This window comes from Rhinopithecus bieti, unplaced genomic scaffold (genome assembly GCF_001698545.2).
Source record: "Rhinopithecus bieti isolate Rb0 unplaced genomic scaffold, ASM169854v2 scaffold_21022, whole genome shotgun sequence".
Taxonomy (NCBI): Eukaryota; Metazoa; Chordata; class Mammalia; order Primates; family Cercopithecidae; genus Rhinopithecus; species Rhinopithecus bieti.
In genome coordinates this window covers 706,682-724,002 of record NW_016810401.1, presented here as the reverse complement: position 1 = coordinate 724,002, position 17,321 = coordinate 706,682, and the positions used below count along the sequence as shown (strand labels likewise).

General features: G+C 44.3%; 1 protein-coding gene across 8 annotated transcripts in view; it reads right to left on the bottom strand.

Moving 5' to 3' along the window:
* Positions 1-17,321, bottom strand: part of PEX5 (peroxisomal biogenesis factor 5) — a 20,999-nt gene that overhangs the window by 2,398 nt on the left and 1,280 nt on the right. The window contains exons 1-17 of one of the 8 annotated variants that reach the window (XM_017891834.1): positions 17,261-17,313; positions 16,507-16,669; positions 16,200-16,235; positions 15,767-15,899; positions 15,420-15,551; positions 10,696-10,798; positions 9,692-9,782; positions 9,187-9,297; positions 8,834-8,926; positions 8,035-8,154; positions 4,136-4,279; positions 3,858-3,928; positions 3,269-3,481; positions 2,756-2,921; positions 2,118-2,275; positions 1,730-1,950; positions 475-783 (exon numbers count right to left, since the gene is read on the bottom strand). In XM_017891834.1, coding sequence (XP_017747323.1) covers positions 1,749-1,950; positions 2,118-2,275; positions 2,756-2,921; positions 3,269-3,481; positions 3,858-3,928; positions 4,136-4,279; positions 8,035-8,154; positions 8,834-8,926; positions 9,187-9,297; positions 9,692-9,782; positions 10,696-10,798; positions 15,420-15,551; positions 15,767-15,899; positions 16,200-16,235; positions 16,507-16,653 — 1,920 coding nt within the window. In that variant the 5' untranslated portion in view covers positions 16,654-16,669; positions 17,261-17,313 and the 3' untranslated portion in view covers positions 475-783; positions 1,730-1,748. Of the gene's footprint in view, positions 1-469; positions 1,951-2,117; positions 2,276-2,755; positions 2,922-3,268; positions 3,482-3,857; positions 3,929-4,135; positions 4,280-8,034; positions 8,155-8,833; positions 8,927-9,186; positions 9,298-9,691; positions 9,783-10,695; positions 10,799-15,419; positions 15,552-15,766; positions 15,900-16,199; positions 16,236-16,506; positions 16,743-16,815; positions 17,320-17,321 lie in introns of those variants that run through there. The other 7 variants (XM_017891835.1, XM_017891831.1, XM_017891832.1 and 4 more) reach the window with 7 other exon arrangements.

The window sequence follows — 17,321 nt, the reverse complement described above, 5'->3', positions numbered from 1 at the left end:
AAAAAAAATTTTTTTCCATGTCTAATGTGGCCATAGACGTCTATCTCCAAGTATAAATATTTGTGTATATTTTAAAATGTTTCCTCAGGATAAATACCCATCTTGATATGGCACTTGATACAGTTCCCGATAAAGGCAGGCAGAGCCACATGAAAACCTTTAGAAACCCTAAGCGTTGAAAAACTATCAAAATCCTTCCATGTAATTCATAATACAGAACGACCTAACAATGACATGGCACTGCACACTTTCCTTTGTAGTAGTAACAGGAGTAAAAATTCATGATTATCGACACGTCTTTCTCCTGCTAGCCCACAGAACAGAAACCTGTCCCCGTGCTCTATCACTTTTAGAGGGACGAGCGGGTAACCAATATACCAATGAGAATTTCAAAGACAAAAACCATTGAATCCCAGTCCTCCAAACGCCAGCTCCACCTCCTGCCACCCCACTTCATGGCCAGCAGAACTCATACCCACATCAGTTCCATTTATTCTTCGTACAAATATTTTACAGTTTTATTTTTAAATCATTTACACATATTCATACAAAGAAAAATAAATTTCAGGATGGAATCTTGGGACCATGGTAGTTTTTAAAAAAAAATCTCTCTGATCATTAGCTACTGAAGACAAGGCAAGAGGCTTAGCAGTCATTTCCGGGGGTTAGTGTATCTCCCCATGCAGGGGACAATTGAGAAGAATCCAAGCTGCTCCCTCATCTTCCTTCAATCTTCACCTTCCGGAGATAAGATGGGGGAAGGGGATTTTCCAATGCTCTCCCCTAGAAACATTTCAGGAAGTACAGCAAAGGCTTATGGTAACACTGAACCTTTTTGCTAGAAATCTGGCAAGATCGCAATTTCTGAACCAACTTTCTAGAAGAGTTAGCTCAATTCCCATTCACAGGTACTTCTAAGAGGAGGAGGGACTGCCGCACTCCACACCCCCTTCCCACTTGCTCTCTCCTCCCACCAACGTTCCAGAACAGAGCTCTTGATCTCTTCTGATCTAGTCCCTCCCTGCTCCCACCCAGGCTCATTTCACAAGGGAACCTTCCTCCTACACCACACACCCAGACACTCTGTAGCAACTGGCCCTGGCAGCTCCTGAGGACCGCAGCAGTGATGACACAGGACTATTGCATCAGCATCGTGCTCACAGGGAATCAGAGTTCAGCCAGGAGAGGTCCCAGAATGACACAACTATGAGCACTCCCACCAAAACTCAGCTCTGCTCAGCCAAATCAACAATTCAACCAAACATGCCAACTCCTAACACATCCCATCCAGACAAGACATTAGAGGTGCACAGCAGATGAACCTCCTACTTACACTGCCCAAGGAAGCTAGACTACTATCAACTCCCAGTAAAAGTGGGGGAAAGGACAGACATTACAAATGTGGTAGACCCTATTAGAAATGGCAGCTGATGATAACAGTTGCCCTAAACCGTTGGGTCCTACCCAAAAAGCAGCACCAAGAAATGGCATGATGAGCAGAGAGATCTGTAGCTGGATGTACAGCCCTTGAATTACCAAGGGACTCAGAGATAACACAGCTCATTTCCCTACAATTATGTAGGAACTAGAACACAGACTACCCACCCCTACGTTGAGGCAGCTCCTGAAAGGCCGTACCGCTTATGGTCATCAGCCCACCCCCTTGGTAGGCCCATTTGGGGAGAGGGAATCACATCCAAAGCAGGGATCCCTCCAGGTGGACACTCACAGGGCAGCCCGTCCCACTGTCACTGGGGCAGGCCAAACATAGTTAGGAGGGTGGACAGATCCCGTGCGTCAGCTGCCCCATAGGCATCGCTCTGGCCTAACATAGACAATGCCAAACGCAGGGTACTCCAGATGTTCTCCGACATGGCGCCTCCTTCACCCCGGGGGCCCCGGCTTTTCCTCTGCATGTTCAGTGCCTCCAGAAAGTGCTCCACAGCCTCCCTGTAAGGAAGAAGAGGAATGAGAGCTATTAAGCTGAACAACAATGGAAGGAAGCAGGTCACCTAGCAGCTAGGGCTGGTTAGTCAAATAGGATCTGAGAATAAGGAGCTAGGGCCAAAGGCAGGGAGAAAAAGCTCATTCATTCATTTCTCAATAGATACTCTCACCGGTGAGCCCCAAGGTTGATGCAGCTGATGCCCAGGTTATAGCGGGACCGGATATAGCCAGGCTGGAGCTCGAGGGCCCGGCGGTAAGCAGCTACTGCTTCTTCACTCTGGTTTCCATTGGCCAGGGTGGCCCCTAGCTTATTCCACAGCAAATAGTCCTGGGAATAGAGAGGCATAATATAGTAATGAGATAAAGGGTCTCAAATTCTGCCCATCACTCCACCTGTTGCACTATTCTATTTAGCTAACATGTTTCATCCCATTCCATTCTTAAGAGTTCACTGTGTGGCTACAATGTAGCCCCTCTCACCCTATGCAGACTCTCTTATGTCCAGATGACTCTACACTCCCACCCTTCTTTTCCCAATCCTCCCAAGGCAGTCAGTACATGGAACACTGGAATGAACTACCCCAAGACTCCAAAAGTCTGCACAAATTCTTCCTTTTTTGTGGGGGTGGGCAGGGCCTTGCTATGTTGCCCAGGCTGGATTTGAACTCCCAGGCTCAAGTGATTCTTCCACTTCAGCTCCCAAGTAGCTGGGACTACAGGCATGCACCATCACACCCAGCTTCCCAACAAATGGCTCTTCAATAAGGTACAGAATCATGTCCCATTTCCATTCCTCCCCTGGGCTCACATTGGGACGAACGCTGAGGGCAGCTGTGAAGCAGTCCACGGCCTTGTCATACTCCCCACTCAGGTTGAAAAGGACTCCCAAGCCACACTGCACATCAGGGTCAATGGAGGTAGGGTCCAGCCGCACAGCTGCCAGGAAGAGCTCTTTCACTTCAAGAAACAGGGAGCTGGATGAAAAGGAAAAGAAACACAAAAAAAGTAGGTAGATGAATGCCTCTATTCCCATCCCCCCAAATTAATTCCTTCATTGATCAATCATATCCCCAACATTCATCAATCTATCAGTCATCCCTTCTACTCTCAAAGTCCAATATAGAAGCCTGTTTTTCTGTTTCATCCTAGCACTGAACTGTAGAATGCAGACCTCCTTCAAGGTGATCTTAGGTTTCCCATCCCACTCTCAGGACCCTTCAGTCTCAATCTATCCAAACTTCCAAAATCAAGGTCACCCTCCACCCTCCTGCTGGGACTTCGGTTACTATAATTCCTCACCCTAGGAACCCCTCATACTCACTCAGACAACAGAGACCCCAGGATACGCTTGCTGGGGCCCAGTCCTGCCCCACCCGCCCCTTCTTCTGCAGGCGTCACCAGATGGGCATAGGCTGGTGTGTACCGCAGCCAGTCTCGTAGGGTTTCACAGGCCTGTCGCTGCAGGGACTCGTTGGTGAAGCTCACGGCCAGAGCCATCAGTGCTGTCTGGTTATCTGGCTTTAGCTCCAGACACCTGTTTGATCAGGGATAGGCAGACTTGATATCTGCAATGACACTGGCACACGTGAGCACCCTGGGATCCAAGCCAAGCTTTGAACTGCAGAGTCACAACGGCCTCCCTCACCTGTGACTCCTCTGACATGAGTTAATAAAAAAGTTACAGATCTAAGGGGAAAGTGTTAGCAGCCAAGGAACCAACCAAAGCCCCTCAAATAAAGTCAAAAGCCGACGAAGGAATGGAATTCACTCCAACCCTCAGTTTCAGCATGAGAAAACACTCTCAATAGCACCCAGAAAGAAGACAAGGATCCAGGTCTGCGCTTCTGTCATTCAAAAGGTTATATGCAGAGACTTGGAAGCACCTCACCCACACCTTTCGGTGTACTCACCTCCGCAACGCACTGATGGCTAATAGTTCTTGTTCATTCTCTGCCTGGGTGGTACCCAGATACTGCCAAGCCTAGAGGGAAGTTGACAGATTCCATCACCCCATATTCACCTCTCCATTCGCCCTTCCCCCTGGCTTCTGCCACTCACCATCTCGCTCTCAAGCCCCTATCCTAGGCCATCACCCAGGCCCTAACCCATCTGCACTACCCTCCTTGGGGTCTTTCTCAAGATGGAGGAAGCAGTCTTTAGTCAGAAATCAGAATATGGAGTCACTCACTTCCATGTGCTTAGGATCCTGCTGCACAGCTGCCTCAAAAAGCAGCACAGCATTTGGCAGGTCCCCCTCCTGAAGGCGCCGCAGCCCTTCTTCAAAAGGCTGAGGGTGATCACGCAAGGGGTTCTCCTCCTCAAACTGGTACCCCTACAAGAAAAGCACGTGAGAGACCGACTGAGAGTTGGCACAGTCAGAACAGCAGGGTTGTGAGGACGACAACCAACAGGCGGAGAAGCTGAGGGCCTCCAAACAGGTTCCTGAATTAATTGCTGGCAAATTCTCCATATTATAAAGATCATGCATGACACAAGTAAAATCATTTGGTATCAGGCTCATGCTGCCATCTCCTGTTCATGATACCTGGGAAGCTAGTCAAGTCTACAAACTCATCCACGCTGGAAATAAGTTTATTTTAGGAAGTCATCACAGGCTTGCATTCCCACACCTTGACTTCTCACCATCAGGCAGAACATCTCAACAGGATCTGCTTATAGTAATGAGTTAAAGGGTCTCTAGCTATTCAAAGTGCATTTCTTGTTATCCTTCAATAATTAGTATACAAAGGAAATGTTGTTTGGAGCCCTGCCATTCAAATGTAACTCCTACTTAGCTCACAGTCGTTCCACATGTCCACTAGACAAAACATGTTCAAGCATTTTGAAAATGTTAATTTAGTCCCCAATTTCATTCTTAATAATTATGAATATTAATCTGTATCTGACAGTAAGCAAAAGCTGGATCCCAAAATCCAGATGGCAGAGAATATTCAGAAAGACACCATTCCCTTCCAGCTGAGGATTTCTCACTTTAGAGAAGACTTACGATACTATCTGCAAAGCTTTGTCAACTGGCGTTTTACATTAGGCAGAGAAGAAATACGGTAAAGGGGAGGTCACTAGTAAGCTGCAAAATTTGAGACATGCAAATAAAAAGTCCCTTTTTGGAGAGTAAATAGTTACCATCACAGAATAATATACCACAATGAAAACAAGATGCAAAATACCAGGTGGAGGTCTTTCTAAATGCAGTTAAGAATAAATTCAGATAAAACTGTACAAAATAAAGACATGAGGCCTTTTTTCATTATTATTGTGAAAATGATAGAGAATGAAAAACACCTAAATCTTACCAGCAAAGTTCTAAGTCATTATCAGATGCAAATTATTTGTCACAAATGAAAATTAAATAACTACAACGGGGGTTTAAGAAGAGAGATATGCTACAGTAGATTTGAGATAAATGTAGAGAAAGTAATTTATATTGAAAACAAGTGTGTTTTGGACATCTCTGTAAAATATAAAAACTCAGAAGGCAGAAAATGACCCTAGTCCAGTGATCAGCAAACTTTTTCTGCGAAGGGCCAGATAATAAATATTTCAGGCTTTGTGGATCTGCTGCAACTACTCAACTCTACTGTTGTAGTGTGAAAGCAGCCAGACATAAGTAAACAAATATGCATGGCTGTCTTCCAATAACATTTTATTTATGGACACTAAAATTTGAATTTTATATCATTTTCACTTGTCACAAAGTATTACTCTTCTTTTGATTTTCTCCAACCATTTAAAAATGTTAAAACCATCCTCAGCTAGTGGATCATTAAAAACATAAAGATTTATTCCACAAGCCAGTGTGCTGGCCCTTGCCCTAGACTATTACAGTTCAATAAAACAAATCCTTCTGTATTCAGTCTCAACTATTGTTCATTATTACTACATGTGTTTTAAGCCACTCTACAGAAAACAGAGATTACTGTCATCTATAATGCAATTTCCTAATAAAAGTAATTCCTGCCTCTCAGAGCTACAGAGGACACCAAATGAGAATCTTCACCAATGCCTTGCCAAAAAGATGAAGATACTATGTGTAAATAGCTATTATCCTCATTGCTCTGGCTGCTTCCTTAAGATATGATGGCCTGTATACGACAGCCAGGAGTGATGTGAATGCTCTTCAGGTGTCTTCATTAGATAACACAACAACTCAATGCCACCATCTTGCAACCACAGGATTCTCTAAGTTTCCTCTCACCCATATTATCTATCCTCCTTGAAGTCTCATCAATTGCTGATCAAAGAGGAATCTTCCAAAATTAGAATATTTGCATAGATGATGGAAAAAGAGTACTCTGGAGGATCCCTCAACTACCCACAGAACACAGGATAAGCTTGGCTTCACTGTCACATCCTGAAAAGCCAAACCCACGTCATTAATTTTATCTGATACACGGTCTGGTCTGCTCCAGCATCTCATAGGATCAAACTGCGGAAATGATCACTACAAAGAGTCTGTCCCATCACATACTTCTCTTTTCTAATAATAGTATATTAATATCTGCCTGGGCTGCAATGTAAATTGCCTCTGAAAATTTAAGGGCTATCAATAAACCAACAGTACATTCAAAGAGACCCACGAATTTATCTAACAATCAAGAGTCAAATCCACTTTGTTTTTAAAAAGTGCTATTGCCATGGAATTCAGTATTAGCTTAAAGCCAGATACTGTCGGAATTGCTTACTACATCACTTTTTTGAGGAACATTGATGCAAGTGTTTCTAGTCCTAATTTTGCAATATCCCAAAGTATCAATGATATCAAGTAGGGCTCAAGAATCCACAAACATACTTTTAAAATTTTTAATTACAAAATGTATTCTGGCCAGCATGTCATAAATATGAGAGTAATAATGATAAAAGGAAAGTAGTATTATGTCTATATGTATCAAAAGCATGGACATTTTTACATCAATATATAAATTGCCATTGATAAGTTGATGGGGCCTACGTGACTTACCAAATTGTTAATACAAAATAATAACAAAAGGGTTATCTACATTTCCTTCAGTTCTTCCTCATCAAAATTATATACAATTAACTCACAGTCTGGTGAAATATATGGTAAGGTCCCAGCTGTCTTTTCCCTTATATCACACAGGACAGTTAGAAAAATCCAGATCAGACTGGAATAGTAAACAAAATCATATTTTTCCTAATACTGTTCTTTACTGGCTCTCAAACCCTAGCCTTTTTCTGAACTGCATCTTTCCGTCTTTGCATAGCTGCCTTATTACGTCAAGATCCATCTCCAGCACCCTGGTTTGCATCTCAGGCCCTGGTTCCAGCCCCAGAATACTTTCCCAACCATATCTGAACTGAGAAAAAGACATCACTACTCACCTCCCCAGTTCCTGTTTGGCCTTTTTTCAAAACCGAGTGATTCTTTCCCCTCTTCATGCTTTAACTCAGGAGTTCAGTTATTAAACACATCCCCAAACATCCTACAACCCACAGGTAGATTTGTTTTTCAGTAAGACCCCAGAAGTAACATATGCTTCTAAGTCAACAGCACATGCTATATGCAAAATGCAATCATCTTTCATACTACTAGGAAATTTCCCTAATATTTAAGTTATTTAATATAAATTCTTTGAAAACCCTAAATTAGGGCAAGTGGCTAGTACCTATAAAAGATAAGAACTTAAAATGAACATGTGAGTTTAAAAAGTAAACAGATATTAAGATGTGGAGGCAAAGGGATAGTCTGCCCACTAACACTCCCCACCAAAAGAGTCAGCAGTCTTCTCAAAAAGCTCCCAATCTGACCTTCAAGCAGAGCTACTTCCTCTGTGCTCTTAATGCGGCAAGCAAGTGCAAACCTCCTTCATAGGTGTTGTGTACTGGATTGTCATTATTGACAAAGGTAGTCTCAATAACATCTATATCCCAAGAATAAAGTATATACTCAATCACTGAAGAGGAAGGGCAAGGGAACGATTCGGACTTCTTTTCATGGAAAGGCACTCAAGAAAATACTTAAAAGCACCCTTCAAATTCAGGATTAAAGGAAACATATTAAAAAGAAGGAAGTTCTGGAACCTGAAAAACTAAGAGTTTTTACCTTACCTTATCATAGGTAGCTGACGTAAGGTCATCATAGTCAGAAAGCCAGGGATGAGCCTCAGCATCCCGTTTTGCCATCTCCTCCAACTCTGCCTGCAACTTGTCCCAGAAATCGACATCGGACTGTAAGGAAGGGAAGGCAGATAGAAAAAGGAGATCCATCATGACCACCCCACCCCACTCTCAGCTCTGCTGGGATTGATTGCCTAAGGTAGCAGTTCTTGAACTTCAACATGGTTAAGAATCACGTGAATAACTTTTTAAAAATGCAGATGGCCGGATCCTATCCCCAGATACTTATTTAGTAGTCTGGGGTGACGGCCAGAAATGTGTAGTTTAGTTTAGTTTGGTTTACTTTTTTGTTTGAGACAGAGTTTTGCTCGTTGCCCAGGCTGAAGTGCAACGGCTGATCTCATCTCGTTGCAACCGTTGCTCCCAGATTCAAGAGATTCTCCTGCCTCAGCCTCCCAAGTAGCTGGGATTACAGGCGTCCGCCACCACATCATGCTAATTTTGTATTTTTAGTAGAGACATGGGGTTTCTCCATGTTGTTCAGGCTGGTCTCAAACTCCTAACCTCAGGTCATCCACCCACCTCGGGCTCCCAAAGTGCTGAGATTATAGGCATGAGCCACCACGCCTGGCCCAGAAATCTGCATTTTCAAACAGCACCCACCCCATTCCCAAGCAACTCTGACACAGATGATCCAGGACAATTTGCATCATCTTTGATGTTCACACACCCACTCACTCCAAGGAGTGTTTTCTTTTGGGTTGTCTCCTCCTGCACTATCTGCTCTCACCTCTACAGCTGACTTGGCTCGTTCAAACTCCATATCAAGGGCAGATGTGTTTACTGGTCTTGTGAACTGGTCAACCCAGGCATCCGATGTACCCTATGACAAAAAAGGATGGTCAGTACCACTACCACCAACTTTCCACCCTTCAGACGCACACTAAATACCCACTAAACACCACCAACCTAGGTACTTCTGAGAAAACCATTCTCAGAATCTCTTTCCCACCCACTTGGGACCTGGATGCTATCAAGACAAGCTGGCCTTATCCTTCCCCATCTGGGACCACTGACCACTGAACCCATGGCCTGGGGCATCAGCTGGCTCTGAAGTGGGACTGGAAAGTGACAATGTCCTACCTGCTGCTGTATAAACTCTGCTGCCCACTGTTCTGCCTGAGCTCGGCCCGACCCTGCACCGGACTCCAGGGACACCTGCCCTTCGCCAATCTGCCGCACGAATTTCAGGAACTGGGGCACAGAGACACACACAGGCCACTTGGGAAAGGACTTCCAGGTGTGCACTCTCAATCATGCCCAAGAGGAGCCTGTACTCACCCCTCCCCTGACCATCTCTAGCTGCAGACAAGATATGCTAAAGACCCTAAAAGAAGTAGAGAGTAAAAAGAAAGGGATTTCTGGCTCTAAAGACGTGAAAAGGCATCAGAAAAAAGAGTTAGTAGGCAAGGAGATGAGGGAATGAACACTAGAAGGAAGAGGCAGGATCTTAAGTCTCTCTTCTATAAACAGGAAGGAAGAGACCCAGGATCTCTTCTCCTTCTCTTTAAACTGGGGTAAGAGAAGCAAGATTCTTGCCTTCCAAAACCAGCTCTGCTGGGCAAAGCAGCAGAGGGATGTGGCTCACCTCAGAATTAGCCAATTTGGGGTCATCCACTTTGGCCACAAAGTCACTGGCCGTGTGCTGCAGATCCTCCTCAGGATGATATTCATCATACCTGGAACGGATAAGAACTAATTTTACACATTAGTCTGCCATCACCTTCCCCATGCTACTCCCCACTCCTGGCCCATGACAATGACAGTTCCTATGGGGGAACTCCATTTTTCTGTTGAGAACCTACAAACTCCAATTTGCATTATAGAAGGCCATTTGGGCAGGAGTGTGAAAGTACTAGCTACATCCTCTTACCTCTCCCTTTCCCAAACATTTCTTTGCATACAGATGGGATAGTAGCAGGCTCAAAATTAAGAAGGGAACAAGGTAAAATTATGAGCTTTAAGATGTAGTTATGAACTTCATATAGGATAGTTAGGATTCTTGAAAAATATATATATTTACATATATACATATATTTTAAAATGGCCTGAAAACTCCCTTCCTCCCAAATACAGCTGATATGGATATATGTATATATACGTGTGTATGTGTGTATGTATATACATGTATGTGTATGCATGTATGTGTGTATGCATATATACGTGTATGTATCTACATGTGTATATATGTACATGTATATGTGTGTATACATGTGTGTATGTGTATATATACACATGTACGTATATGTGTATATATGTATGTATACATATGTGTATGTGTGTGTCTCTGTGTGTGCACATGCATGTGCTTTTGTTTGTTTTTTTAAAGACAAGGTCTTACTATGTTGCTCGGGCTAGACTTGACCTCCTGGGCCCAAGTAATCCTCCCACCTCAGTTTCCCGAGTACAGGCACACAACCACCCAGTCCTTGACTACATTTGAACCATAAATTCACAGGAGTAATAATCCAAGGGGAAATCTTAAATAACCAAGTAAGTTGGTTTGAGAACGTGGATGGAGGAGGTTAGAGGAGGCTGGGAAAACTGTCCATACTTCTTTCACAGGATTTGGAAAGAGGCAGCTGAACTCACCAGCGATCAGTGGCTGTTCCCTCAGGTTCTCCCAGCCACAGCTTCTCCTCTGATTGCTCCAAATATTCCTCAGCCCAGCGGGCGGGAGACACAGACAAGGGGTCTGCAAGGAGCAGAGAGGTGGGGAAATCACACGGGTTCATTCAGTGTGGGATCAGGGAAAGGGAAAGAGATGCCCATATTCAACTGACCCTCTTAGCCACACCAAAGCAGACAAAGCTCTGTTGACTCCCTCAGAAACTCCTGGTCAAAAGAATATACTACTAAATTTTCAACAAACTCAATATCCAACCCATTCTCAAGGAGCCTGGGGCAGAAATTTACCAAGAGTTGGGAACAGGAGATCAAATAAGGAAGCTCAGGAAATTAAGAACCAAACTCTTTTGCTTGAAGTACAAGATATTTCAGTAAGAAATAGGAAGCAGAAGGGCTTTCACTTTCCTCAAAAGTACAGTAGAAAGCCAGTAAGGAGTGAAGGGAGCATGGAAGGGCTCCTGTTCCTTAACCAACCCTCTGGTTTGTTCTCCCTCTACCCAGAGTTCACACAATCCCGGCCAAAGGAGCCTTATTTCATTGTAATTTGCTACCAAGAGAATCAGAGAAGCGGAATGCTAGGCTAGAATTAAAGATACATGGGTCTGCTCTTTCCTGTGGATGTTTGGTGGGTTTTTTCATTTTTTAATTGAAATGTAATATACAAATATGAAACCATACAATGTCTACCAAACTTAAGTGTCCAGCTAAATTAACTTCCACATACGAATACACTCACATAACCACCACCCGGATCAAGATACAGAATGTTTACAGTTCCCTCACAGGCTCCTCCAGTCTCCCAGCTCGCAGAAGTAAACACTATTCTGACTTTTCTCACTTTTGATTATCTTTGAGTAGCTGTGTTTTTTCTGTCTAAATCTAGACACTGTCTCAGAAGCTCTAGTGACAAAGGGGACTGCTGCACCATCAGAATAAACCTATCAAGGCAACACACTCAATGAGGGTGCTGAACTGGTTTTCAACCTCCAGGACTTTGCCCTTAAGATCCTGAGGCCAGAAAAAAAACAAGGAGACTGACTGCCGGCCCTAAAGAACAAGGAAGGCCTAAAGAGGGGACGCCACCGCCTGAGGTCATAGATTAGTAGAGTGAGAACAACCTAGATACAAAATATCCCACTCAAAATGTGCGCCTCATATAATTTCTCATTGTTTACTCATTCCTTCTAGGCACATCTTTCCCCAGCTCAAAATTCAAAAACTCAGAACTTGCTACTACTCTTACTCATGAAAGTTTCTGTGTCTGCTAAATAGCAGCACTGTGGAGAAGAAAACAGGTTCTAGGGTCAGCCTACCCACATTTAAATCCTAACTCCATCACTTATTCACTGTGCATCTTCAGACTAGTTACTCAACCTTCTTAAGTTTCCATGTCCTTATCGTTAAAGCAGAGATAACAGTAGGGGCTGCTGTGAAGACCAACGCACACAGTAACAAATGTTAGCTATTATCATTAGTCTGCTCATGGCAAACCTGTACCAAAAACAGAAAACATCACAATGAGACTGTTATTCCAAAGCCTCTCCTCCACCATCCAGAAAAGATCTGTTGCCAGTTATCTGCTGCTACTGCTATCTGTGGCTTTTCCCATGAAAGTGCAGGTTTCTCTCTCACGATTATCATATGAACCTCATATACCATGTCAACCGAAGCTGTCTAAATTTGAGAACCCTGAAAGATGTGTTTTATCTCCAGATCTGAGCAAACACAGGATTATTTGGCCCAGAAGACTTAAGACAGGGGGATTCCATCACAAAATAAGGTAAGCTAAAAAAATGAGCTTCATGTGGTGAGAGAATAGTTCTGTATCTCGATCGTGATGGTGCTTACACAAATCTACACATTTAATAAAATTGCATAAAACACACACACACAAATAAGGGCATGTGAAACTGGTGAAACCTAATAAACTCTGAGGATTGAAACAAGGGCAACTTCTTGATTTTGATCTCTGCATAACTGTTACATAACACAGGAGGAGATTGGGCAAAGGGTACACAGAACCTTCCTATACTTTTTTTTTTTTTTCTTTCAACTTTCAGGGAAACTAAGTACTTCCAAATAAAAAATTTAAATTTAAATAACTGAGCTGCAAAGTTCTTTTTAAAGTTGATTTTGACTCTTAACAATGGAGATTTTAAAATAAGAACTTAAAGAATATAGCCTTCTTTCATCTCAAAATCTACTTCTCTATAAAACCACAGTTAACCTACACAATTGATGTATCAGCCACAAATGCTATAATTAAAAATGAAGGATAATAAAAAAAAGTCAGTTACGACAAAACCAACTCCTTTCCTTTAGCGTTTTCTCCCAGATCTCAATTCGTTCATTCAATACCAGAGGCCTACTACATGCAAAGCAATATACTGCTGCAAGAAGATATTTTTATGAAGGCAGACTTCAAACAGCTCAATTCCAGTTCTAAGGTTTGCATGCCTCTGCCTCTGTGAAACAGGCACAATTCCCAAAGAATATACAAAATACTAGAAGAGCTCTACTAAGAGCATTTAACTGGTGAGACAGATGCAACATGTTTTCTAAAGTTGTTTTCATTTCAAGTTAAGGAAGATTTTACTGGCTGCACGCAATTTAGGCAATTATAACAAAAATTTCATCCATCTCAATGCTCATAGTAGCAATGATTTTTTTGAGTTATCAAAAATGACTAATGCCCACATTACAACAGAAGCCTCTCTGAGATAGCACTTAAGTCTAAGGTTTATGTGAAAAACTGAGTTTCTGTCTAGGAGAGGGTCTTTGCTATGGTTCAGATTTTAACTTGTGGCAATTTCACAAAGAATCTCAACTTGAGGGAGGGTGCAGTGGCTCACGCTTGTAATCCCAGCACTTTGGGAGGCTGAGGTGGATTACTTAAGGTCAGGAGTTCAAGACTAGCCTGGCCAACATGGTGAAACCCTGTCTCTACCAAAAATACCAAAATTAGCCAGGCATAGTGGCACACACTTGTAGTCCCAGCTACTCAGGAGGCTGAGACGGGAGAATCCCTTGAACCCAGGAGGCAGAGGTTGCAGTGAGTAGAGGTCACACCACTGCACTCCACCCTGGGTGACAGAGCCAAGACCCTGTCTCAACAAAAAAAAAAAAAAAAAAAAAAAAAAAAAAAAAAATCTCAAGAGTCACACAGACATGAGTTTGAATATCATCTCTATTATTCAATGATTTTGCACAAAGTATTTAACTTTTCCAAATCTCAGTCTGCTCATCTATAAAATGAGGGGAAAATATCCACCTTGTAAGTGTTACTGTGAAGTTCTAATGAGCTTAAGAAGATATAGTGCTTAGCACTATTAACAAAGCCAAGAGCACCTACTGTTCTACCTTAACTCCTACTTATGGGTGGGAAAGAGCCACGTGATAAAACAGACCCACAGATCTTATTAAAGGTGAGTTTTAGTTTTTAGATTTGGGGTTTTCCTCTTGTGTGCGGAGAAGTCCATCCTAAACATGGGCCTCCTTCACACACATTTGTCCCTGATCAGATAGGCTTAAGGTAAGAAGAATCAATCCTAAAGGATGCAAGGAGCAATGGATGCTCTCAAGAACAATTAGGCTGAGACCCTGAAATGTGTAGCAAAGCAAGACAGAACATAAATTAAAATGGTGGGGGTAGAAACTAATTCAGTCCCTTTAATCATCTCAGAAAAATTCAGGAACCATGATGATGCGACTCCCTGAGATCCTGGAACTTTGTAACTTTCTCCATGTGTATCTCTTGTTATTCTTGATTTCTTAAACTGGAAAAAGGCTAACTTTTGAGAGCAAGCAGGAAGAGGAAAGCTGAAGAGACTGCCCTTCCCACCATGTCCCTGATTAGATAGGCTTAGGGCAAGAAGAATCAATCATAAAAGATGCAGGGAGCAATGGATGCTTTCAAAGACGAAAAATTAGGCTGCGACCTTGAAATGTGTAGCAAAGCAAGAAAGAGCATAAATTGCAGGCCTGGCAGTATAGCATCACAGTTAAGGCCGCAGGGTCAGGAATCATTCAAATCCAGGGTCAAATCCCAACTCTACCACTGACAAAGCTGTGTAACCTTGGGCACACTTCACCTCTAAGCCTCAATTGTCTTATCTTTAAACTAGGTCTAAAAACAGTAACTACCTCTAGGGTTCTCAAGGAGAGTAAGTAGATAATGCATTCAAAGCATGTAACACAAGGCCTAGAACATAACTATCGTTATTAATTTTTATTATCATCATCATGGTATGGTCTTTACCTTCTAAAACCATATACTTCAGGCACTTGAACTTCACAGTACTCTGAAGGCCCCAATTCTGTTCAAAATAACTTAAAGCCAGAATCCCAGGTGCCGTAGTGAATACTCTCCTCTTCAGCAACACTGTCATCCATCCAGTCTGTAGATCCTCTCCACCAAACCACAGTGACAAAGCTCCAGGTAACAAAAAGGACAACCTACCTCTTCGTTCTCTCTATCCAAAAGCTCTTATCTAGTACAAACCCAGTCCTCTGTTTAATATACATTTCATTCTGTTATCACCTAAGGGAAATTGAGTTCAGTACCCTAACCCTCTAGAAATGAGTCATGAAGCCAGAAAATTCGTAATCATGCTATACCCTGAACAGGGGAAGGGTATAGAATTCTGCCCCATAGAAGCCAGTATAGATTTTCCCATAACAAGCTTCACCTGTAACTTCAGAGATGAATTCTTGGGACCAGTCAGTCTCATTATAATCCTGAGTGACATCCACAGCATCTCCAGCTGCAAGAAACTCCTGGGCCCAGTTCTCAGACAAGGCCAAGTCTGCCACACCAGGGGCTTAAAAGAGAGAGAGAGAAAGAAAACTAAGAAAGAAGCAATACATACCATTCCATCATCCCTAAAGAACCCTGAGTACACGTGAAAACACTCTTGTTACTTTTGTCTCCTTCTGCATCTCAGTTCCCCAATGCCAGCAACATCCAATGGAACCCCCTTCCTTGGCCCTGGCTACATGGAAAACAATCTCCCCTCCCACTAGACTCTGGACTCACCTCTCTGGGGAGCCTGGCGGAAGTCTGACTGCTCAATCTGCTGCATCTCAGCCAGGAGGTCATCCATCTTGAAGGTCTGAGGGGCACGGGACACAAGGGGTGCATTCTGGTCCTGCAGGAATTCAGCCACCAACTGCCAGAAGAGAAATGATGAAATGAACCCATAGGGTCAGGAGGCCCCAGCAAAAGACAGGACCTGCTGGAGGGGGATCCCAATGTCAGATACAAGGAAAGGAAAACACAGAAACTGGAGACACACAAAGAGAAATTGTCTTTCCATAGATTTAGAAGCACAAAAAAATACATTTAAAAACAGGCAGGCATTCTCATTTGGTCAGGAGAGCCCAAAAATTGAAATATGGGTGAACTAAGTTTAAAGGTAAAACACAACGGGCGAGAGAAAATGGGACAGAAAAGAAACTGGTCTATTTACCTCATCTTCAGAAGCTACTCCCAAAGGCTTGGAGGCCTAAGAGAGAAAGACAGAGACGCAAAATGGTGAAGTTCCTCTAAAATGAGGGGTTGACGAAGACCACAGGCATCTGAGCCTCGGTTTGTCCATCCATAAAATGGTTGCCTTTATTTAAAGGTGCACAGGGTTTTCCAGTGTTTAGTAAACCCTCATTAAGCGGTAACTACTATGATTTGCAACACAATAGAGAAAGCAGTTACACCAAGATGTACAAACAGCCCCTCCACCTCAGACCACCACCTGGACTTTCCACCTCAAGAACACTCACTGCCTCAGAGGCTGGGGCTCCGGGGGGCCAGGGGCCAGGCCTCAATCCCTCCTGCCGAAGGGCCTTGTCCTGGGTGAAGTGCCCAGCTAGCTTCATGAGCGGGTTGGCACCCCCGCATTCGGCCTCCACCAGCTCCCGCATTGCCATGGTGACCGCCAGCTCTCTGATGGACACAGGAGGTTTGGAACTGAGGTACCGAAGCCAGACTCTTCCCAGACCCACAGCTCTGCCCGTACCTGAGGAAGGCACACAGGCGTCTGCCCCTCACTGGCCGCCCTCCACCCCAGTGCCTTTCGCTGTGACCCCCACCTCTGCCAGGAGTTCGAGGGAGGTCGGTACTCTCTCCTGCCGCCCCCCTCAATGGCCACCGCTTCCAGCCTGCGCCTCTGCAGCGGCCTCCAGGACTACGGTCTCATGGGCTGGGGGCCAGCAGCTGCCCCCACAAAGGGGCCTGGAACCCGGGGGACTACGGGGACGCTTCAACAACCGGACTGGACGGGGACACTGCCCGGGCAAGGGAGAATGGGAAAACAGCCTGACCATACCCAGACTCCCGCAGCCCCAGCATACGGTGAGCACGGCAGAGGGGCATTCCCTCCCCCTAAGTCACCGGAGCCCTTCCCCCGGTTCGGCCCGGGCCCCGGCTCCCCACCGCCCATCTCCCCGGCCCTGCTGCCGCTCCAGCCCCGCCCCTGGGACCCGCGAGGCCACCACAGGGACGCGGTCCCGCGCCCCCTCGGGGTCATGCGCTCACCGCCGAGCGCCGCGCCGCACTACCCGCCGGGCCACCAGGTGCGGGCTTGGGGAGAGGGGGG